The sequence below is a fragment of the Sarcophilus harrisii genome, chromosome 1 (assembly GCF_902635505.1).
Source record: "Sarcophilus harrisii chromosome 1, mSarHar1.11, whole genome shotgun sequence".
In the NCBI taxonomy this organism is placed as follows: Eukaryota; Metazoa; Chordata; class Mammalia; order Dasyuromorphia; family Dasyuridae; genus Sarcophilus; species Sarcophilus harrisii.
Genome location: NC_045426.1, coordinates 707,640,263 through 707,662,733, shown reverse-complemented (window position 1 = coordinate 707,662,733; position 22,471 = coordinate 707,640,263). Strand labels below are relative to the sequence as shown.

At 52.3% G+C, this 22,471-nt stretch overlaps 1 protein-coding gene across 2 annotated transcripts; it reads right to left on the bottom strand.

Annotated features, from left to right (window-relative positions):
* Positions 1–611: 611 nt before the first annotated feature.
* On the bottom strand, positions 612–12,518 carry TCN2 (transcobalamin 2). 2 transcript variants are annotated; one of them, XM_031948916.1, is made up of 10 exons: positions 12,446–12,518; positions 11,469–11,617; positions 8,141–8,333; positions 7,634–7,785; positions 6,551–6,712; positions 5,509–5,681; positions 4,452–4,632; positions 3,303–3,477; positions 1,544–1,659; positions 612–1,319 (listed from the first exon to the last, which is right to left on the bottom strand). In XM_031948916.1, the coding sequence occupies exons 2-10, from the start codon at positions 11,530–11,532 to the stop codon at positions 1,258–1,260; spliced, it is 1,278 nt and encodes a 425-aa protein (XP_031804776.1). In that variant the 5' UTR covers positions 11,533–11,617; positions 12,446–12,518; the 3' UTR covers positions 612–1,257. The 2 variants fall into 2 exon arrangements, with proteins under 2 accessions (XP_031804776.1, XP_031804777.1); XM_031948917.1 differs by lacking the exon at positions 12,446–12,518 and having other exon boundaries at positions 11,469–12,324.
* Positions 12,519–22,471: the final 9,953 nt, after the last annotated feature.

The window sequence follows — 22,471 nt, the reverse complement described above, 5'->3', positions numbered from 1 at the left end:
GGTCAAGGAAGAGCCGGACCAGGCAGCTCCGCATGGGAAACGCTCCCTGAGGACACATGGAACAAATTTGCTCTGTCCCAGCTCTGCTTCTCTGGGCGGCGGGCAGACACCAGGGTGGGTGGTCACTAAAAGGCGCCCTGCCTTTCCAGCTTCCCAGAAATGACTCAGCCCTTCCCTCCCTACCCCTCATTAATGAGCAGCAATCACCAGTCTTCAACAGCAGTGATTTAATCATTTTGAATAGAACCAGAGACCAAAAGCCATTGTAGTGAGAGGCTGGTGCTCAGAGGAAAGGGTCAAACCTGAGGAGGTGCAGGGATCGAGGTCAGGAGTCAGAGGAGGAGATGGGCCCGTGAGAGGCAAGGTGGCCGTGAGGGGCGAGGCAGGCCTGTGGCCTCCCGACTCGGAGATCAGTGGTTCTTAGAGATGAAAGGCCCCTCAGAGGTGTCGGCCTCCACTTTACAAAAGCAGCTCAGAGATGCTGTGATTTGTCCACATTTCTCCTCGGTCATCAGAGTCAGCATTTGAATCCAGGTCTTCTGGTGCCAAAATCAGTGCCTCTTTCCCCCCCCCCCCCCCCCCCCCCCCCCCCCGGCCCCCGGGCGCCCCCCTCCCCTCACTGTTCCACAGTCCTTGGAGACCTGGCCCTTGCCTGAGAGGAGACTTGAATGTTTTGGCTCAGACATTTCCAAGGAACCCTGGGAAACCCATTGCCTGGGAATCTTGGCAGAAAAAATTGGTTGTTCTTGGGCCTCAGTTTTCTCCTCTGTGAAGTACGTCTAAATTCTGACCCTCCCTAACCCCACCCTGAGTGGCCCTTCCTTGCTTTGGGCCGTTTTCCTCCTCAGTAACCTGAGGGCTGGGCTGGCTCTCAAAGGGCAAGATCCCACCGGATTTTGGACCTGGCGAGCCCTACGTGCCACAGAATGTGGGTTGTTGGGAGGGCTGGGCCCTGACACCTGGGTTTTACAGGCACTTTGAGGTGTCTACAGGGGAGGTCCCAGGTAGGTGGAGGCCTCTGGATCTGGAGGGATTAGAGAGACAGGCTGAGGGACTTGGGAAAGAAGGGATTCCTTTGTAGAGGGCAGGGCCTACCATGGTCACTGTCAAAGAGGAGGTTTGACACCATCTCTCCTTTACTGGTTATGGGGAGGTCATAAAGGGCTCTGGAAAAGGTCCCTCTGTCCCCAGGCTCTCCGGCACCAAGGGTGGCAGACGTCAAAGGGAGTGGCTGGGTCTCAGGATGATGGAGCGGCCCTACCAGCTGGCCAGGCTCAGAAGGATGGTCTCCCCGTCCCGGGGCTGGTAGTCAGTAATACCTGCAGACACAGAAGCAGGCAGGCTAGACGGGCCGAAGAGGGACCAACAATTTCAGTTGTTCCCCCCAGTACCGGGTCAGTCTGTTTCTCCAGGACTCCCAATGGAGGTTGGGAGGAGAGTATGAGGATCTCTGTGTCATGTTGGCCTCCTCCCCTACCTCCTCACCGCCCCCTCCTCCCCCCGGGGAAGACGTTCCCTCCCAGCCAGGGCCCTCCAGCCCCACCTTGCAGCAGGGCTATGTCCGGGGCACGCAGCAGCTGCCAGTACTGCCACTCTCCGGGGGTCACACCCATCACTGAAGTTATAAAGGGACCGGACAGAGTGTTCCGAGTTTCGTACCTGTCAAAAATAGAAGCAGCTCACAGGGTCCTCCCTCCCAAATTGGAAGGCACAATCCTATCCCTCTACAGAGAAGGAAACCGAGACTGAGGGAACAGAGTGGGAGAGGCCAAATTTGGGTCCCATTTTCTCTAGTTTCCATGGATTGGGAGGGGGAAAAGCCAGAGGATAGGTCTGAAAGCAAGGGTCTGGGGCCTTCCCTCTGAGCACCTCACCTTGTAGGACCCCCAAAAATGGAGAGCTGTTATGGGTCTTACAAGGTACTAAGACAGTAGAATTGATCTGATCCTACGGGGAGACATTATGGGCCAGAACTTGAAAAGAGGCACTAAGTGGAATGGAGGAGACAATAGTTAAATCTAGTTTAGCACTGATTTAATCCTACAACAAATAATGTTTTCCCAGTGATATAATGATTGGTGTATACTCAGTGTGGGGCACATAAGCTAGAAGTCTCAGCCAGGTTTTATTAGCCACATGCTTCTGAGCAGGGCACTAAAATCTCTCTCTTTATCTGTCACATGAGCACCTCCCACAGAGATTAAAGGAGAAAGCAGATAGGAAATGCGATGTGATGGAAGGGGAGTCCCCCTCACTCCTTTGGGTCCTAGAAGGAGAGTCACTCAGAGGGAAGGGCTTAAACTCTTGCTTTCAGATACATCACCCTGGTTTTGGCCCCTCCCACAGGGAAAGGATCAAATGAGAAGCTGGACAAACTTCCACACGCTCTGTGCATTATTACCACTATTAAAGTTCCACAAATCAACAACTATGGGAAACAGACGAATTCAATGTGTCCAAGGAAGTCCTTGGCTTCCACTTAACCACGAGCACTGAACCTCAGAGTCACGGTTTTCTGGACAATTCCACAATCCTCGGCCCGGTCAGGCCACACGTGGAGGACTTTGGTCAGTCCTGGGCAGCCCAGGTTAAGAAGGGCATTGACAGGAGGAGGGTATCCACAGGGGGTGACCAGGATGAGGAAGAGGCTTGAAATAAGATTGTCACTAAGACTGACTGAAGGAACTGGGGATGTTTAGTCTCGAGAAGACTTGGGGAATATGTGATAGCAATAGTCAAGTATTGGCAGACCTAGAAGGGACTGGGCTTTTTTTCCTCGGCCCCGAAGGCCAGGACCAGGAGCAAGGAGGGGAAGTGGCAAGAGGGCAAAGTAGAGCTGAGGGTCAGGACACGCCTTCTGACAGTTGGGAGATGGTGTCCCTTCCCTGGGGGCCTTCTCAGCTCCCTCCCCCCAGAGAGGTGGGCCTCTGATCCTGTTGCTAGGCTCTGATAGATGAATTCTCACCTTCCTTTCCCTCATTTAAATACAAGTTTATCGAGGGCAGGGCCTGTCTTGCTTATTTGCCCTGTACCTCTATGATGCCAGCACAACGCCAGGAATTCAGCAGGGCATGTTGAGCAGTGGTAAGCGTGAAGGTCTGAGTTCAAATCCCAGTTCATTTTTTTTATTAACTGGGTGATCTTGAGCAAGGCATTTGTCCTGTCTGGGGCTCGGTTTCCTCAGCTACCCAATGGAATCACCACACTTGTAGGATCCATCACCCTTGAACTCGTAAACTTTACAAGGGACCATAGAAACGGGCACTGTTCTCATTTTCATTATAGTTAAGAGAGCCTCTTACGTGAAGGGGTCCTCCATTTGAGCCCGATCCAGGACATCCTTTAATGTAGTCCCCTCAAGGATACGATACCGATGATGATAGACCACGTGCTGGGGATCTGTTTGGACTTTCAGCCAGAACTGAATTTCCTTTGGTTTCTGAGCCGGTGGGGTGATGAGATCTACATCTAGGAGACCTAGGAGTGGGCCAGGAAAAACAAGGCAGTGAGGCGTCCCACAGCACCAAGAGACCCAATGGATTCAGTTCAAAGGGCTGTGACTGGGTACCCTGAGTGCCCCAGATAGGCTTTAGGAGATCTCAGGAAGCAAGAGATCTTTTGGCCCTACCTCAAGGACTCAGAATAATCAGAAAGGCCAGATTCAGCCAGGCAGAATGCAAGGGTCCAGGCCCCAGACAGAGGACCTCAAGGAAGAGATCCCCAGGCCATTAGAGGCCAGAAATTGCCTAGATCCACCCTCAGTGTCCTCATCTATAAAATGGGGATCATAACAGAACCTGCCTCCCGGGGGATTGGGAGGATCACATGAGATCACTGTATGAAATGTTTTGCCATCAAGCTGCTATTATTATTAATAGTGAGCCGCTGCCTTTGGGATTAGAGGCCCTGAGTTTAAATATTGTTTCTGTCACTTCCTGTGAGAAATTAGGTGAGTCACTCAGTTTCCCTCACTATAAAGTTAGGGGCTTGGTCTAGAATTCCTCTGATGTCCCTCTGCACTTCAGCCATGATCCCGTGAGTCTTGGAGGGTGAACGCCAGGTCAGCAGGCATTTATTAAACACCTAATGAATGTACAGTCGTGTATATTTCCATCTAAATGCGGTTTCTGTCGTTTCCTGTCAGAAATTAGGTGAGTGGCCGATGGCCCCGTTTCCCTCACTATAAAACTCGGGGTTTGGTCTAGACGCCCTCTGACCTCCCTCAGCTCTTCGGCTCTGATCCTGAGCCTCAGAGGTGGGCACCGGGACAGCCAGCACTGTTAAATACCTAAGGCGTGTACAGTAGTGTATGTTTTCTTCCCTTATAAAGGCAGGCCCAGAGTGTGACATGACTGGGCTGACCTCCCCTTCTTCCCCACTCCTCCTCTTTCCCTCCGGCCTTGTCTCCTCTGCCCCCACCTCCCATGCTCCGGGGTCCTGGTGCCTCTGACCTCTGTAGTCTTTGCAGTCCAGCTGCCTGAGGCTCAGGTAGGTCCTTCCGTGGAGGATGGGCAGCAGCTGGGATAAGGGGAGAGGGTTCTGGAAGGCCCCTTCCTGGAGGCCCTTCAGGAGAACATCCCCAACCCGCAAGCAGGCCCTCTCTGACTCGGGCGAAGGGGCTTCCATCAGGGCCTGGGGATGGCAGGAAAAGGACAGACTGAGGAGTCCAGCCCCAGCCTGGGAGAGTCACAGTTTCATCAAGAACAGGAACCCCAGAGATGATCCAAAATGATCCAAATCAATCCACTTGTGTTATAAGGAACTGAGGTCTAGGGAAGGGAAGCAAACAAAGATGGGGGGGGAGGGGGAAGAGCTTTAGGGAAGGAGAAAGGGAGAGGGAAGGGAAAGGAGAGAGGGAAAAGGGGGGGAGAGGGAGGAGGAGAAGAGAGAGGGAGCAAGAGGAAGAAGGGAGGGGAAGGGCAGGGAGGAAGGGAGGGGGTAGGAAGAAGGAAGAGATGGGAAGGGGAGAGGGAGGAGGGAGAGAAGGAAGGAGAAAGGATGAATGGGGAAGGGGAAGGAGGGAAGGGGAAGAAAGAGGTAGGGATGGGATGGAGAGAGGGAGGAAGAGGAGGAAGGGAGAGAGAGGAGGAGGGAGAGGGAAGGAGACAGGAGGAAGAGAGGAAAGAGGGAGAGAGGAAAGGGAAAGGAAGAGGAAGGAGAAGAATGGGGAGAAGGAAGAGGGAAAGAGGTGGGGAGGAGAGGAGAGAGGGAAAAAGGGGAGGGAGAGATGGAAGGAGAAAGATAAGATGGGAGGAGAAAGAGAGGGGGAAGGAGGGAGAAGGGGAAGGGAAAGAAGGGAAGAAGAAGAAAGAGGTGGGGAAAGAAGAGGGAGGAGGCAGAAGGGAGAGGCAAGGGAAAGGGAGGGAAGAACACAAGGATAGATGGGGGAAGGAAGGAGAGGGAAGGAAGGGAGGAGAGGGAGGAAAAGGAAAAGAGGAGGGGAGGGGGACAGGAAGCATTCATGGTGTATAAACCCAACCCCAGGTGCCACATAAGGCCCTCTCCTACCTGGAGGGCCAGGGGCGTGCTGTACATGTTTCCCAAGTACCCTTCTGGGGTTTCTTCTTCAAGAATTTTGTTCCTCAAGTGCTCCAAGGCCCTGGAGATCCCAGAGGCCAGGCGTGGATTGAGGCCCGAGGCCTGCAGGCAGGACAGGGCCAGACTGGCCATGGCTGCTGTGTCTGGGGGAAGGACGTCAGGTCCAGTTGAAGGGAGGATGTTCTGAAGCCGGGCCTGGCTCCCTCCTCCCCGCAGCCCCCTCGGTCTCCCGGCCCTGGGTCGTTCTGGGGCCGAGACCCTCGGCCCGTCTCCTGCCCCCACTCCCCCTCCGTAAAGCCGGGAGCCTTGATAAGCCAGCTCTGATCTGGCCTCAGTTCTGGCCTCGTGGAGTTTGTGGGGAGAAGGGGGCTGGCCCTGCCGGCCTCTGAGGCCTCCGGCTGCAGCCCAGAACCTTGGCAGCCCCGAGCCCTGGGACCGAGGTTAAGGCCCAGCTGCCCCTGGTTTCTGCAGCCTCTAATTAGATCACAGCCCGGATCCGAGAGGGCCCAGAGGGCGGCCTCCAGGGCAGGGCTCGTGCTCTGGAGGATCCCAGGGAAGCCCTGAGCAGGCTCAGGGCCTAGAAAAGGCAGGAAAGCCCAAGGCCCCAGAGGCCTGAGGCCCCGAGGGAAGGGCCTGTGCTGGCTCATGCAGCCGACTGTGAGGCAGCCAGAATCACAGGGGCTGGGGGAGCCCTCAGAGCCCAGAATGGCGGAGAGGGAACCTAGAACATGGTATGGCGGCGAGGGGGAAGTGAGAACAGTTCTCAGGCCCCTCCCGCCCTGACACCCCCTGTTCTAGGCCCCTCCCAGCCCTGAATCTGTGACACCCTTGTTCTTCAGGGCTGATGGCAACAGGAGGCTGAGTGTTGTCCCGCGCACTCAGGGGCATCTGGGGGACATTCCCTCCCCTGCCTATGCCTAGGGAACGAGCTCCTCGTTCCAGGGTCTGGCAGAGTTGCTGTAAACAAGCCCGCCCCCCCTCGCAGCATGGACATGGGGGCCATGTCCCTCACCCACGGAGAAGCTGCTCCCCCGGAGGAGGAGGTCGTACTGGGCAGCGTGCAGGAGCTTCTCCACAATGTGCCCGGGCACCTTCTTGTCATGGATGCACAGCGCCAGGATGGACAGACTGTACTGGTAGTAGCTGGTGGCGGGGCGGCCGGTGTGATCGTGCCCTGGGGGGGGCAGCGAAGGTCAGGGCTCCTGGGGGGCCTCTGAGGCCTGCAACCCCCCAGGGCCACCCCCTCCGCCCTGGGGAGTCCCACGGGCCACCTCAGGACCCCCAGTGAGGACGGCCGAGCCCCAGAACCCCCATGGCTGAGCCCCAGGAGCCCCAGAGAGGGCACCTGAGCCCCAGGACCTCCATGAGGGCCGAACAAGAAGTGGCCGAGGCTGCATTTCCAATCCAGGGCCACGTCCCACACAAAGCCCTTGGGATCTCTCTGCAATCCCTATCGTGTCACCACAAAAATACCTTGTATACGTTTTGCAGCATTTCCTGGCTACAGAGTCTTCCTGGAGGGAGCGTTAGCTCCCTGAGGCCTCTGGTTCACTTTGGTCCCCATATCCCCCTTTGTCTCTGTATTCCCCAGCCCTACAGCCCCTGGCACACAGGAGGTGTCACATAAATGCATACAGGCCAATGGATATTCCATCAGCCCCTGGCACACAGGAGGTGTCACATAAATGCTTACAGGCCGATGGATACCCCCATGTCTGGAGCCCTCCCAGCAGCGCGTGAGCCCCCGAGCCAGAGGCCGCCTTTTCCAGTCCCCCCCTGCACACTTTCCCCTTCCTTCCATGGTTCCGGCATCTGTGAGCTCCCCACGCGGCCCGAGTCAGAGCCCGGCGGACGGGCCCTGGGAGTGGCTCTGCCTCTGACCTGGGCCACAGACAGGCAGAGACCAGGGCGGAGGCCGAGGCGGAGGCCGAGACGGAGGCCGGGCCTGTGGCTGGAGCCAGATTCCGGCCTCCTCCCGGTGACCCCCCAGCTCTGAGGGCTTCAGTGTCCAGTAGGCCCAGGGCAGAGTGGGCAGTTCCCAGGCACCGCCCGCCGCCCCCCATCTGCCCGCTCCTTGTGGCCGCCGGCCCCTCACCTATCCGGTGCTTCTCTTCCTCCAGGTAACCCTTCAGCTGCGTGACCAGCAGGTTTCCTTTCCTGGTGTCCATGTCCTTGCAGCCGCCCCTCATGGCCAGCAGGTAGAGGGCCAGCTGGCCCATGGGGGGCCTGAGGTGGGCCGGGGCCAGGCTGGGACAGAGGCAACAGGACCGGTCAGGGGCTTCCCAGGGGAAGGGGCCGCTGGGGGCTGGGACCGGGAATTCCCAGGTACGGAAACTCTCTCCCCAGTGCAGGTAGCACCTCCTCTGAAGGTTTAGTGGGGAGCCTGGGAGCACGCCAGGAGTAACCAGGCCGGGCAGGAGGCTTCGCCAGGCCTGAAGCTTTATGTGCCTCTCCCCAGCCCCCAGCCAGGGCCCCACCCCTCACAGCCGGTCCCCGACTGCTGGCAGACTGGACATGGCCCTCTCAGGGCTGGCCTGGGCCGCCGCGGGAGCCCGGCTCTCTCAGTCTGCCCAAGATCCCGGAGCGGGCCTGGGCGCCGTACCTGGAGAAGCTCTCCTGGTAGTGGACCGTGAGGCTGCTCAGGTAGAGCTCGTCCTGGTCCCGGGGGGGCTGGTTGGACAGCCGCAGCCCCACGTAGATGCTGGGGTTCAGCTCTGAGGGGGCTCGCCGCGCCATCCATCCCAGGAGCTGCTGGGTAACGGTCCCCACCAGGTCGCTGCTCGCAGCAGGGAGCTCTGGAAGAGATGGGGGGGGGGGGTTACGACCAAATTATTCAAGCTCCCAAGTGCCTCAGCTTCCCCGCCTGTAAAATGAAGGGCTTGGATTAAATGGTGGATGAGGTCCCGCCCAGCTCTGTGTGACCCTGTGCTAGGGCGGCTTTTCTTTCTCTGGGCCTCAGTTTCCCCATCTGTAAAATGAAGTGATTGGACTGAATGGCCCATGAGGTCCCGCCCAGCTCTATGATCCTGTCTTAGGGAGGACTTCCCTTCCTCTGGGCCTCAGTTTCCCCACCTGTAAAATGAAGGGGTTGGACTAGATGCGTCCACCCCAAGGTTCCTTATGATTTCTGTCCTTTTCTGTCCTTATTCAAGGCCCTGCTGGGAAGCTGCTTCCTCCTGGAAGCCTCCCCAGATCCCCAGGTGGTGAAGCGCTTTGTCCTTTCTCGGTCTCTGGCTGCATGTGCCCTCTGGACAACTCCTGCATGTGCCCTCGTGGGACCCCAGGCCCTCAGAGCAGGCAGGTGCCCAGAGGCCCGTGCCCCGGGGGCAGAACCAGGCGACCCCCCAGGAAGAGCTTCTTGCCGCTGAGAGCTGCCCAGCAGGGGAGTGAGCTCCCCATCCTGGAGGAAGACCAGTCGTGGCGGGACGTTACAGAGGGCTTTGTTCTGGTGGGCACTGGAATGGACTTTGGGAAGCCCGTGCCAGCTCTGGGCTTTGGGGCAGTCAGACCCCAGACATCTACTCAAAGGGATAATACATGAGAATTACTACTGACAAAGAAATGTGTGTTGGATTGCAGAGTAAATGGAAAGAACAAGGGAAGGAAGGAAGGGAAGGAGGGAGGGAGGGAGGAAGGATGGGAAGAAAGAAAGAAAGAGAAAGAAAGTAGGAAGGAAGGAAAGAAAGAAGGGAAGGAGAGAAAGAGAGAGAGAAAGGAAGGAAGAAAGAAAGAAAGGAAGGAGAGAAAGTAGGAAGAAAGGAAAGAAAGAAAGAAGGGGAAGAAGGAAGGAAGGAAGGAAGGAAGGAAGGAAGGAAGGAAGGAAGGAAGGAAGAAAGGAAGGAAGGAAGGAAGGAAGGAAGGAAGGAAGGAAGGAAGGAAGGAAGGAAAGAAGAAGGATGAAAGAAAAGCCCTGGGCACTTTCATTCTAATGGCCAGGCTCAGTCAAGATCTGGGCAATCTGTGCCGGGCTGGGCCTGTAGGCACCATCGCACTGCTCGCTTTTCCCGACCTGCCGCCTTCTCCTCTTTCTCCTGGGCTCAGGGGGGCTCAGACATGGTCCGAGGGCTGGGGTTCGAGGGGGCTCGACTCGAAAACAAGGTGAGCAAAACTCGCCAGAGCAATGAAACAAACTTAAGGTGAGGAGGGTAAGGGGGGGCAGCCGGCCCTCGGGGGGCGCCACACTTGGCTTGTCCTCCTGGGCCCAGAAACCTCTGCTCCCTCCGTAGGAGCCTCTCCTGAGCCAGCTCAGCCCCGGCCCTCGCCCACCAAAGTTTAAATCCAACGGTTTTTATGACAAACAGAGAAATGGCTGAGGAAGAGAAGCTTGAAGCCATGGGGGAGGGGCGAGCCACTGCCCGGGACTCAGACCTTCCTGGGAAACCTCGGGGAGTCATACTGGTCTCAGTTTCCTCATCCACAAAATGGGACTGTTCTCAAAGCTTCCCTGACAGGGCAGGGGGAAGGGAAGTGCTGTGTAAAGGAAAACATCATGGCTGCTAGAAAACATGAGGGGGGGGGCACGGGGGTCACTGAGGTCACTCTTCTCCTCCCCCCTGAAAGGGAGCAGCCCCAGCCCCAGCCCGCCAGAGCTCTTTGGACCGGGAGGCAGCCCCTGAACTTCGGGGAAGGACGCCCGGTGAATCATCACCCAGGACGGGCCTCGCTCAGAGAAGGTGGGGAGATAACACGGGGATGATTGCTCAGGGAGCATTAACTGGTCCCTTTCTGAGGAGCCCTTCCTCGGGCTGTTTCTTCTGTGATACAGATTTCTCAGGCCCCTCCCCCTGTTCTAAACCCCCTCCCACCCTGACATGGGGATAACTGGGGGAGGGAGCCCCCGGAGAAGCCCACTGCACCGCCAGAGACCCAACTCTATTTGGAGTCAGGAAACCTGGGCTGGAATCCCAGCCCTCCCCCTTCCTCTCTGTGCACCTTCTCCGGCCTCGATTTCCACCTCCATAAAATGGGGGCAACGATACTTTCACGCCCCCTCTTGCTTCTCGGAGGGTCTGGGCGCAGCCTCACCGGGGAAGGATAACCGAGGATTGTCACTAACCGTGGGCCTCCATGAGGGCAGAGACATGGGAAGGAGGCCCCAGAGGCCATCCAGTCCCCAACCCCTTCATTTCACAGATGAGGAAACTGAGGCACAAGCTGGGGGGAGCTGGGGCTCGGACCCTCTGATCTCCAACCGGGAGCCAGGGCGCTCCCTTGTGGTGAAGGGAGGTGGGAATAGATGGATCTTGTGCTAAGGAGCAGCAGCGGTTTCCAGCCTGGCTCAGAAACAGTCACCGGAGCCACTGGAAAAGGGGGGGAATCCACCCTCCCCTGGCCGCTAAATCTCACTTCCAAGGGGCAGGACCTCGCTCCCGGTGCCTCCTGGGCCAAAGGCCAACATCTGCTCGGCGTAGGAAGCCCCTAGAGCCTGGCCACAGTCACTGCAGCCCAGTCAGGCTGGTCTCCATCTCCTGCCTCCGAGCCTTTGCCCAGGCTGTCCCTGCCGCCCGGGGCGCCCTCCCTCTGCCTCCCAGAGCCCATTCCCAGCCCCTCGCAGCTTGGCTCTGGGGCCTTTCCCGAGGACCCCGGCTGTGAGCGCCCTTCTCCCCCCAGCGCTGGCATTTGTGGCCAGGACCAGTGTTTCCCCTCCCCGAGGGGCCAAAGCTCTGCAGCCCCAGGCGCTCACACAGGGGCCCATTGATAACCGGGTGGCCAGTCCCTGCTCCCTAGGAGGCGCTCGGGGCCTCGGAGGGAGGCTCAGGAGGCCGGGCCCTCCCCCACCCGGGGCCTCGGGCCAACCCTTCCCGGCCTCTGTTTGCTTCTCAGAGCCCGGGGACGAGGTGGGCGCCAGGTCTCCGGCCTCTGGGCCTGGGCGCGGGGGAGGGCGCTGCCAGGGTGTGCGGTGCCCGCCAGCCCCCGGGGTTCAGACTCACGGCAGAGCTGGGCGGGGGCTCCCAGGCAGCACAGCAGGAGCACCAGCTTCCCCCAAGGCTCCATGGTCGCGTCTCCAAGGACGGGCCGGCCGGGGCTCCGACGTCTGGGCTCTGTCACTGATTAACCTCCCGCCTCGGACTGGCCGGGGCTAAGTCAGCACAAAGACCAGGAAAAGGGGGGGGGAGAGTCAGGGGCCGGGAGCCGCCTCTCGCTTCTGCTTCTGTCTCCCTGGGGCTTAACCCGTCCAGTGCCGGGCACAGAAATACCTACTCACTGACTGTCGCCGGTACCCAGCGCCTAGCACCGAGACCAGTACACAGCAGGGGCTGAATAAGTGCTATTTGATTGGTCAAGTGTGTCTGAATCCCTCAGTTCCTGGCACTCAGTAGGTGCTGCATAAATGCTATCTGATTGATGGATCAAGTATGTAATCCCTCAGTGCCTGGTAAACAGTAGGTGCTGAATAAATGCTATTGATCGATAGACCAAGCGTGTGAATCCCCAGTGCCCAGGTCAGTGCCTGGCACCCAGCAGGGGCTGAATAAATGCTACCTGATTGACAGGTCTCGTGTGTGTGAATTCCCACTGCCTACATCAGTGCCTGGCACATAGTAGGTGATGAATTATTGCTATCTGATTGATAGGCCAAGTGTGTCTGAATCCTCAGTGCCTGGCACACAGTAGGTGCTGAATAAATGCTATTGATCGACAGACCAAGCGTGTGAATCCCCAGTGCCCAGCTCAGTGCCTGGCACCCAGCAGGGGCTGAATCCATGTCCGCGATGATTCCTGTTGCGCTCCCAGCTTTTCCTGGGCCCAGCCTCGGCAGGAAAGGTCCCATGGGGGGGAGGGGGAGGGGAATGCGGGGAGGCGGGGGAGGGGCCCTGCCGCGCTTTGGCTCGCCGCCGGCCGGGGAGCGGGGGAGAGGGGCAGAAAGCGGGGCCCCGAACTCGGGCCCTCCCCGCGCGCCACAGACCTGAGCCCTCGGCTCCCGGGGCAGCTTCCTGGCGGCGGACGGACGGGACCCTGGGCTGGGCGGCCGCTTCGGGGGCGGGGACTGTGCCCGGGGGCGGGGACTGTGCTCGGGGGTGTGCCCGGCCGGACCGGGAACGGGGGAGGGGTGCGGGGAACCAGGGGGCCCAGGGCCGCTTCTCTGCCTGGAGCTGCCTTGGGAAAAGCGAGCGGGCTCCGAGCAGGGTCGGGTGGGGGTGGGGGTGGGGGCCGGGCAGCAGCCGCGGAGGGGGAGGGGCTGCTAGGGTCCAGCGGGGAGCCTGCGGTTACTGACGGCCCGGCCCTAGGAAGCGTTGCTATGGACAGTTTCAGCTTCCTGCGCCCTCCCCGGAGGCTCCGTGAGGAAAGGCTGTGCCCAGGACTTGCAGCTACTGCTGCAAGTGGGGAGAGGGGACTGACTGATGGGGGTCATTTCTCGCTTTACAGAAAACGATCCCGAGGTTCAGAGCGGAACCGGCTCTGCGGGATGGTGGGGACACTAGGCAGAGTTCTCTCCCGGGCGCTGCCGGGGAGGGGGCATGGCGGGGGGCTTTCCCGCGGCTCTCTCCGGGCGCAGGGCCACCAAGGGCTCCTTCTGGGCACCCCCGCTGCCTTCCGAACAGTGAGCCCGGCTCGGGGAGCCCGAGAGCCTCGGGGAGCCCGTCCCTCTCCTCGCCTAGTCGGCCCTCAGTGCCTGGCGCCCGGGCTGCTCCGGCCCCCGCCAACGCCTGGGCACTGCCGGGATAGAGCTGGGGGGTGCCAGGCGCTCGGAGGCCCGGCCTCGGCAGCGCCATAATAATAACGCAGCCGCCGCCAGATACTCTCTGTCAGGGATAACGGGATTCTGGGACAGATGTGGGGGGGGGGGGGCGCACCCAGACCACTCTCAGCTCTACCTCTGAGCGGGCGGTCACGTGGAGAGCCAGAGCTCTGCCTTTCCCCATAAATCCGGCTTCTCGCTCCTGCTTCTTTGCTCAGTCCTTTTGGACCTTGGCCCACTTCAGTTGGTGCGACCGGTACAAGAAACTTTGCCCCCCCTCCCCTCCTCCCCCACTTGGGGATGGGTCCAAGCCCGCAAATTCTTCTGAGACACCAGTCTGAGAGCCGACACTCCAACAGCACCGGCCTCAGGAGCCTTCCCTGGCTCCCACTGTCTCGTACAGGACCAAGAAACACAATTCTCTCTTTCTCTTTAAAAAAATGAGCTTTTTGTTTTCGGAAATGCATGCAAAGATAGTTTTCAACATTCACCCTTGTAAAACCTTCCATTTTTTCCTCCCTCCCTCCCCACCTCCCCGTCCCCCACAGACAGCAAACGTAATCTAATATGGTTTAAACACAGGCAATTCTTCCCATTGAATTTCCACACGGATCGTGCTGCACAAGAAAAATCAGGTCAAAAAGGAGAAAGAAAAAAAAGCCAGAAAACAACAACAAAAAAGGTGAAAATTCTCTGCTTTGACCCACTCTCAGGCCCCGTAGTCCGGCTCTCCCTCCCAAGCATATTGGAATGGCCTCGAATCTCCTCATTGTTGGAAAGAGCTGCGTCCATCACGGTTGATCGTCTCATAATCTTGTCGTTGCCGTGTACAGCTTTTGGTTCTACTCACTTCACTCAGCATCCGTTCATTAAGTCTCTCCAGACCTTTCTGAAATCATCTCAGGATATTATTTTAAATGCATCACATAAATTGAATGATTAATTAAACTAATTTTTTAAAAGTTGGTGAAAAGAAAGATGCCTTTTTTTTTTCTCATCCTGAAATCTATTCATGGGTTAAGAACCCCTGCATCTCCTCCATTCTGCAGATACGGCAATGGAGACTCTCCCCCCACCCAGCTGCCCCAGAGAGAACAGAATTTACTTATTCAAAATCAGATGATGATTTGTGAAAATCATAGATCTAAGAAGTTCAGAGCTGGAAAATCTTAAAGTCAATTCAGCAATCCAATTTAACAAGCATTTTTTGAGTGTCTGCTCTGTGCTCGGTACTGGTTGGACAATGACAGAAATGAAAGTCCCTGGCCCGCACCCCTGTCCCCAGAATTTATAGCCTACTTGGGGAAGTACCATGCGCACAGGATAGTGTTCATGGATAGGACAGGCCTATGGAAAACAGGACCGGTCTCGGACTGTGTTTGGATGTTCCTTGCTTGGGTCCGGTCCAAGTAACGACCAGAAAATTTTATCTGAATCTGTTTTTGTTTTCCTTTTCTTTCTTTCTTTAAAGTAACCAGGGTTAAGTGACTTGTTCAGGGTTCCACCGCAACTATCTGACACCACATTTTTGAACTTATCTTCCTGAATCTACTGTGCCATCCAGCCACCCTGGTCTCAGCCTGTTTCTGGCTGCATTCGTGCAAGGAAGGGAATTGTTGATCATTGTTCTTTGTTCTCAAAGAGAACCATGACGTGCAAATGAATTGGATTTGGTGGAAACTCCAACCACCCAGAACAAAAATCCTAACTCAAGATTGAAAATGAGTCTGACATCCTGTGTCCAGAAACAAGAAATGGTGAGGAAGGGAAAACCTGTTGTTCAGGCGTGTTCAGTGCTCCGTGACCTTGTGGACCTCACCGTTCATGGGATTTTCTTGGCAAAGATACTGCAGTGGTTTGCCATTTTCTTCTCCGATTGACTTTGGAGCTTGCTGAGGAAGTCCTGTGACTCAGGAATTGCTTAGCTGAAGCTGAGTAGGTATTTCAAAAAGAAGCAGGGACACAAAGTCATGGATGGGAGTCAGCCAGAACCCTAGTATGGCTGGAGCAGAGAGTGTAGCAGGTAGAAGATGGAGAGCTCTAATCTGCTGAGATCCATAGGGACCAGACCATGAGAGGCTTCCAGTTCCAAACAATAGTGAGCCACCGAAGTTTCTTGAGGAGAGTGATTAGGAGGAGGTTGTTTCAATAGCTGTGACCAAATTATCTAAGGGTAGCTAAGGGACCAAACTGGATGGAGACCTTGGTGAGAGTGGAGAGAAGGGAATAGATTTGAGAGATGTTAGATAAGATTAATGTAGAAATATGTTTATATTTTCAATTATATATATATATATATATATATATATATATATATATATATAATTGAACATGTATAGCCTATATCAGATTGCTGTCTTGGGGAGGGGAAAGAAAGGAGGAAAAGAGAAAAATTTGGAACTCAAAATCTTAAAGAGATTAATTTTGAAAACAATTTTTACATGGAATTAGAAAAAAATACTATTAAGTAAAGAAAAAAGGCAAAAAAATGACCAAAACAGAGATGTTTAAAACAAACTGTTTAAAACAGTTAAAGACAGCATTTAGTTGAATATGGGGTGGTGGGGGTGAGTGAGAATGAAGAACTGAAGATGGTTCTGAAGTTGGGGACCTGAAGGACTGGGAGGGTGGAGACGTACACAGCAGAAAGAGACAAGTTAGCAAGATTGGGTTTTCAGAGAAAAGAACAGGAGTTCTGATTTGTATCTGTGGAGCTTGAGATGTCTCAGAGAAATCCAGGCAGAGATGCCTTATAGGTACTTGGTACTACAGAGAGCTCAGAAAAGTCAAGGAAGCAAGCAAATGGGTATTTACTTACTTATTTGTTACCTTTTTTTTTTTTTTTATTAAAGCTTTTTATTTTTCAAAATATATGCATGGACAATTCTTCAGCATCAGCCCTTGCAAAACCTTGTGTTCCAATTTCCCCCCCTTCCCCCATCCCCTCCCCTAGATGGCAAGTAATCCAATATATATTAAACATGGTAGAAATATATGTTAAATCTAATGTATGCATATATATTTATACAATTATTGTGCTGCACAAGAAAAATCAAATCAAACCGGAAAAAAAAAAGCAGCAAAATAAATTGCAAGCAAGCAACAATAAAGAGTGAAAATGCTATGTTGTGAACCACACTCAGTCTCCTTGATGTTCTTTCTGGGTGCAGATGGCTCTCTCCATAACTGAACAATTAGAACTGGTCTGAATCATCTCATTGTTAAAGAGAGCCATGTCCCAAATGGGCATTTATTAAGCACCTACTATGTGCCAGACACCAGGCTAAGCATTTTATAAAGATTAGTTCATTGGATCCTCACAATACAGGTACTATTATTATCCCCATTTCACAGTTGAAGACATCGTAGTCAAAGAAGAGTCTGAGGTTGGTTTTGAATGCAGCTCTCCAGATTCTAGGCCCAGCCTCACCTCCCTGGATGAATAGATTTCTGAGAAATTTGCATAGAGATGATAATCAAACCCTTCTAAAGTACTCCTTCCATCACATTTATTGCAAAATTGGTTCTCTATGTCTCAAATCTTTCCCACACTCCTCCAATCCAGCCTTCACTCAAGGTATATTTTTCTAAAGTGTATTTAGGGTCCTTTCCTCAATAAATTCCAGTAATTGCATATTACTTCCAGGATCAAATATAATAAGGTCTTATATTTGCATTTAAAGCTCTCCACAGTCTAGCTTCTTCCTGTCTTTCCAGTTGATTCCTCAACACTAGCCCCCTTGTCTTTGCAGGTACGTGGAAATTTGCCGTACAACACTGCATTTGCTCATCTGGGCCATAACAAACACACAAACTGGTGTGAAGAAAATGACGAGGAAATTCAGAAGCTGCTAAGTAAGAAATGAGACTTCCCAGGGTATACCAAAAGGATAGTTTGTCCATCTCTACCATGGCCCTGTTTAACTCCATTATGGATTCTTGGCTCAGTAAGAAGGCAGATGACATTCAGCCTTTTGCTGACACTAACAATTCAATACATTTTTATGATACCCTGAAACTATTTATGGACCAAAGACCTTTGGTGCATCTCAGCTATTTGGTGCCAATGGAGCCATATTGATTAGTGATAAGGACGTGATCCCGGAGAGATGGGCTGAACACTTCCACAGTGTTCTCAACAGACCGTCATCAATCAAGGCTGAAGCCAATGACTGTTTATCTCGGGGTGAAATCAATCCCTCTCTAGCTGGAGTTCCAAGTGATGAAGAGGTTTTAAAGGACATTAGGCTCCTTTCCTGTGGCAAAGCAACAGAGCTGATTCTATTCCAGCCGAGATTTACAAGGTGGGAGGAAACGTTCCAGATTATATGGTAAGAGTTCAAGGATATCTCTACTGCTCATCTCTATAAAGATAAAGAAAATAGATTGTACAGTGACAATCATGGGGAGGCGTGTCCCTCTCTTAATCAATGCTGGAGAGATTCTTATCAAAGCCCTCAAGAGGCTGAGCCTTCATCTGGAAGATGATCATCTACCCAAAAGTCAGTGGGAATTCAGAGAGCTGAAAAATTGTAGATGCAGTGTTTGCTGCCTGACAATTTCAAGAGTAATGTCAGGTACAGAACAGAGGTCGGTACACGAGGCCTGTTGATCGGACCAAGGTTTTTGGCACTGTCAATCATGATGGCTTGTGGAAGAACATGGCAAAATTTGGTTGTTGAGGGTAGAGATTCTTTTTGCCTTTCAATTATACACAACCTTTGAAGACAACCCTAGTACGAACCTAATAAGTGCTTGTTTGACTTATAGAAGCAACTGGAAAGACAGAGAGAGGAACCAATGATGATGTGATCAAGGGATAGAGAAATAGGTAAGTGAAGGACAAGAAAGAAGACAGTGTTGGGAATAAAGGATCAACAGTGGAATAGGTTAGATTCAAAGGACAAAACACCCAATAACTTTAATAATCTAGTGTTTGACAAACTCAAAGACCCCAGCTTTTGGGATAAGAACTCACTGTTTGACAAAAATTGCTGGGAAAATTGGAAACTAGTATGGCAGAAACTAGGCATTGACCCATACTTAACACCATACACCAAGATAAGGTCAAAACGGGTTCATGACCTAGGCATAAAGAAGGAGATTATAAATAAATTGGAAGAGCATAGGATAGTTTACCTCTCAGACCTGTGGAAGAGGAAGGAATTTATGACCAAAGAAGAACTAGAGATCATTATTGATCACAAAAGAGAAAATTTTGATTATATCAAAATGAAAAGTTTTTGTACAAACAGAATTAATGCAGATAAGATTAGAAGGGAAACAATAAACTGGGAAAACATTTTTACAGTCAAAGGCTTCTGATAAAGACTTCATTTCCAAAATACATAGAGAATTGACTCTAATTTATAAGAAATCAAACCATTCTCCAATTGATAAATGGTCAAAGGATATGAAAAGAAAATTCTCAGATGAAGAAATTGAAACTATTTCTAGCGATATGAAAAGATGCTCCAAGTCATTTTTAATCAGAGAAATGCAAATTAAGACAACTCTGAGATACCACTACACAACTGTCAGATTGGCTAGAGTGACAGGGAAAAATAATGACGAATGTTGGAAGGGATGTGGGAAAACAGGGTCACTGATACATTGTTCGTGGAATTGTGAATACATCCAGCCATTCTAGAGAACAATTTGGAACTATACTCAAAAAGTTATCAAACTGTGCATACCCTTTGACCCAGTAGTGCTACTACTGGGCTTATATCCCAAAGAGATTTTAAAGAAGGGAAAGGGACCTGTATGTGCAAGAATGTTTGTGGCAGCCCTCTTCATAGTGGCCAAAAACTGGAAACTGAGTGGATGCCCATCAGTTGGAGAATGGCTGAATAAATTGTGGTATATGAATGTTATGGAATATTATTGTTCTGTAAGAAACGATCAGCAGGATGATTTCAGAGAGGCCTGGAGAGACTGACAGGAACTGATATTGAATGAAATGAGCAGGACCAGGAAATCATTATATACTTCAACAACAATACTATATGATGGACGTGGCCCTCTTCAACAATGAGATGAACCAAATCAGTTCCAATAGAGCAGTAATGAACTGAAACAGCTACACCCAGGGAAAGAATTCTGGGAGATGACTGTGAACCACTACAGAGAATTCCCACTCCCTCTACTTTTGTCCGCCTGCATTTTGGATTTCCTTCACAGGCTAATTGTGCACTATTTCAAAGTCTGATTCTTTTTATTCAGTAAAATAACTGTTTGGACATGTATACATATATTATATTTAACTTATACTTTAACATATTTAACATGTATTGGTCAATTTGCCATCTGGGGAAGGGATGGAGGTAAGGAGGGGTAAAGTTGGGACAAAAGGTTTTGCAATTGTCAATGCTGAAAAATTACCCATGCATATATCTTGTAAATAAAAAGCTATAATTAAATAAAAAAATCTATCACAAAGTAGGCATTTAATGAATGCCTAAAAATTAAAAAAAAAGAGAGAATAAGGGATCAAGAAGGATATGCTCAATTCCTTCTGTATTCTGGAAATAAAACTTTTATCAGAGAAACTTGCCGTAGAATATTTTCCCTCAGTTTACAATTTACTTTCTAAGTTAAGCTGTATTGGTTTTGTTTGTATGAAAACTTTAAAATTTCATGTAATTAAAATTTCCCATTTTATCTTTTTTCCCCCATATGGCTGATAACAGTTTAGATGTTTTCTTTTTTCCATTATAACTTTTTATTGATAGAACCTATACCTGGGTAATTTTTACAACATTATCCCTTGCACTCACTTCTGTTCCAACTTTTCTCTTCCCTCCCTCCACCTCCTCCCCTAGATGGCAAGCAGTCTCATACATGTTAAATATATTATAGTATATCCTAGATACAATATATGTGTGCAGAACTGAACAGTTCTCTTGTTGCACAGGGAGAATTGGATTCAGAAGGTAAAAATAACCTGAGAAGAAAAACAAAAATGCAAACAGTTCACACTCATTTCCCAGCGTTCCTTCTCTAGGTGTAGCTGCTTCTGTCCATCCTTGATCAATTGGAGCTGAGTTAGATCTTCTCTTTGTCGGAGAAATCCACTTCCCTCAGAATACCTCCTCATACAGTATCGTTGTTGAAGTATATAATGATCTCCTGGTTCTGCTTATTTCACTCAGCATCAGTTCTTGTAAGTCTCTCCAGGCCTCTCTGAAATCTTCCTTCTGGCAATTTCTTAAAGAAGAAGAATATTGCATAACATTCATATACCATAACTTATTCAGCCATTCTCCAGTTGATGGGCATCCATTCATTTTCCAGTTTCTAGCCACCACAAAAAGGGCTGCCACAAACATTAGAGGTTTTCTTTTAAGAACTTCATACCCTTTGACCATTTACAAATTAGGATCGGGCTCTTAGTCTTATAAATTTAAATCAATTCCTTCTTCATGTTGAGACTTTTATCAGAGAAATTTCCCCTCAATTAACTTTCCCTTTTAATTTATTTGAGCTGCATTAGTTTTGTCTATGCAAACATTTCCCAATTTTACGGAATCAGAGTTATCCCTTTTATCTTCCGTGACCCTCTTTACCCTGAAATTGTCAGAAAGAGGAAGCTCCCAGAAATAACGATAGGCGTCAGATTTTTTTAAATTCCTTAAGCATTTCGGTTTTGCCGACAATATGTGCTCATTAACACTAACTCCTATTTTGTGAATCCTTAAAATCTGCAAATCGGTTTCAAAATAGATTGTTTTTTTTATATCGTGTCTTCATGCTTGGAAAGTGCTTTATAGAAGCTATTTCATTTGTCCTCCCAACAGTTATTCCAGGAAGGTGCTGTTGGCAACCCCATCTCTCGGATATGGGATCCCAAGCCCTTCCCCTTCCCCACTTTCTTGTTGCTGAGGTCATTCGGTTATAACTCCTCACCTCCATCACCCCTATCCAAACTGGCTGTCAGGTGAACTCACTTGACCCCTTCTCTTTTCTGACACTGCCATGATCCCAGCACTGGCCCTCACGCTCTCCCACCTGAACTACTGCAATAAGCTGGTGGGGGAAGTCTCCCCCTGCTCTAAGACATCCTCCAGTCTGCTGCCAAAGTGACCTTCCTAAAGCGCAGGTCTGACTACTCCCTGCTCGACAACCTCCAGTGGCTCCCTGTTATTTCCAGGATCCGCTACCGAATCCTTCTGGTTTTTAAAGTCTTCCACATCCAGCGGGCTCCCAGCTGCGCTTGCCTGGGATCCCAGGGAACTGTCAGAAGCAGGATCTGTAGCCCAGGTCTTCCAGATTCCAAGTCTCTCCGACCTAGCTGCTTCCCAGGAGAGCTCTGAGGGGGAAGTTCATTGTTCCTCCTTTACACAGGAGTAACGGACACGGTCTCGCGGCGCAGTCAGAGACCGGGCTGGCCCGCGGGCCTTCCCCACCGCTTTTTCAGTCTAATTAAAACCCCCGAGCCTGGGCCCAGGTCGGACCCTTCATCCCCCCCAAGCTCCTCCTTTCATTTAACGGCCCAGGAACCTGAGGCCGGCCAGAGGCTACAGAGTAAGTTCTCCCCGGGGAGAAGGTAAGCCCCTCGAGGGGAGGGACGGCTGGGCCTCCGGCTGCGGGGCGTCTGTTTACAATGCCCAGCCCTGCGCCTGGCCCCCAGGACCTCTGGCAGCACAAGCGCTGCCTTCGCTTCCCTCGGTACAGCCAGCTGCCGCCAGGGGGTGCCCCAAGGCGCAGAATCTGCGCCAGGATCCCGCAGACCGTGGGTTCGAATCCTGCCTCAGACCCGGGGCAAGTCCCTTCCCTCCCTTTATTTTTAAATATTCCGTTTATTTTGTCTTCTGCCTCCGTTTCCTCACCCCTGGAGGGGGGGGGGGGATCACCACCGTCTCTCCCTCGCAGACAGGCTGTGAGCTTCATTAGACGTAGTGTTTGCACGAAGCCTGGTACACAGGAGGTGCCTAATCAAGCTGCCCGGGTCATTACACGCTTTTCTCTGCGTTTTGCTGATTTTATGCATGTGAGGCTCCTGCTGGGAAGGGTGTGGGGGATGGGGCAACGCACAATACACCCACCTCAGGGTGGTTTCGGAGACGCCAAGTGTCCCGCGCAGAACTAGAACCCAATCCCGCCTCGCCCCTCCCCCAAGCCAACCGCAAACGGCGACAAAAGTGGGTTAGTCCCATTTCCCGGGGAGGGTAAACCAGGTCCCCGCGAAGGGCTCTCAGCCAGCTCACTTCGCCATCCCAGGACCCAACGAGGTTACCGGCTCGGCGGCCA

Excerpts from the sequence above, each read along its gene's own strand:
- TCN2 (XM_031948916.1), bottom strand. The coding sequence starts at position 11,532 with ATGGAGCCTTGGGGGAAGCTGGTGCTCCTGCTGTGCTGCCTGGGAGCC. Across the intron at positions 8,334-11,468 it reads AGCCCCCGCCCAGCTCTGCC|AGCTCCCTGCTGCGAGCAGC; the intron begins GTGAGTCTGAAC and ends CATCTCTTCCAG. Across the intron at positions 6,713-7,633 it reads GGAAGAGAAGCACCGGATAG|GGCACGATCACACCGGCCGC; the intron begins GTGAGGGGCCGG and ends TGCCCCCCCCAG.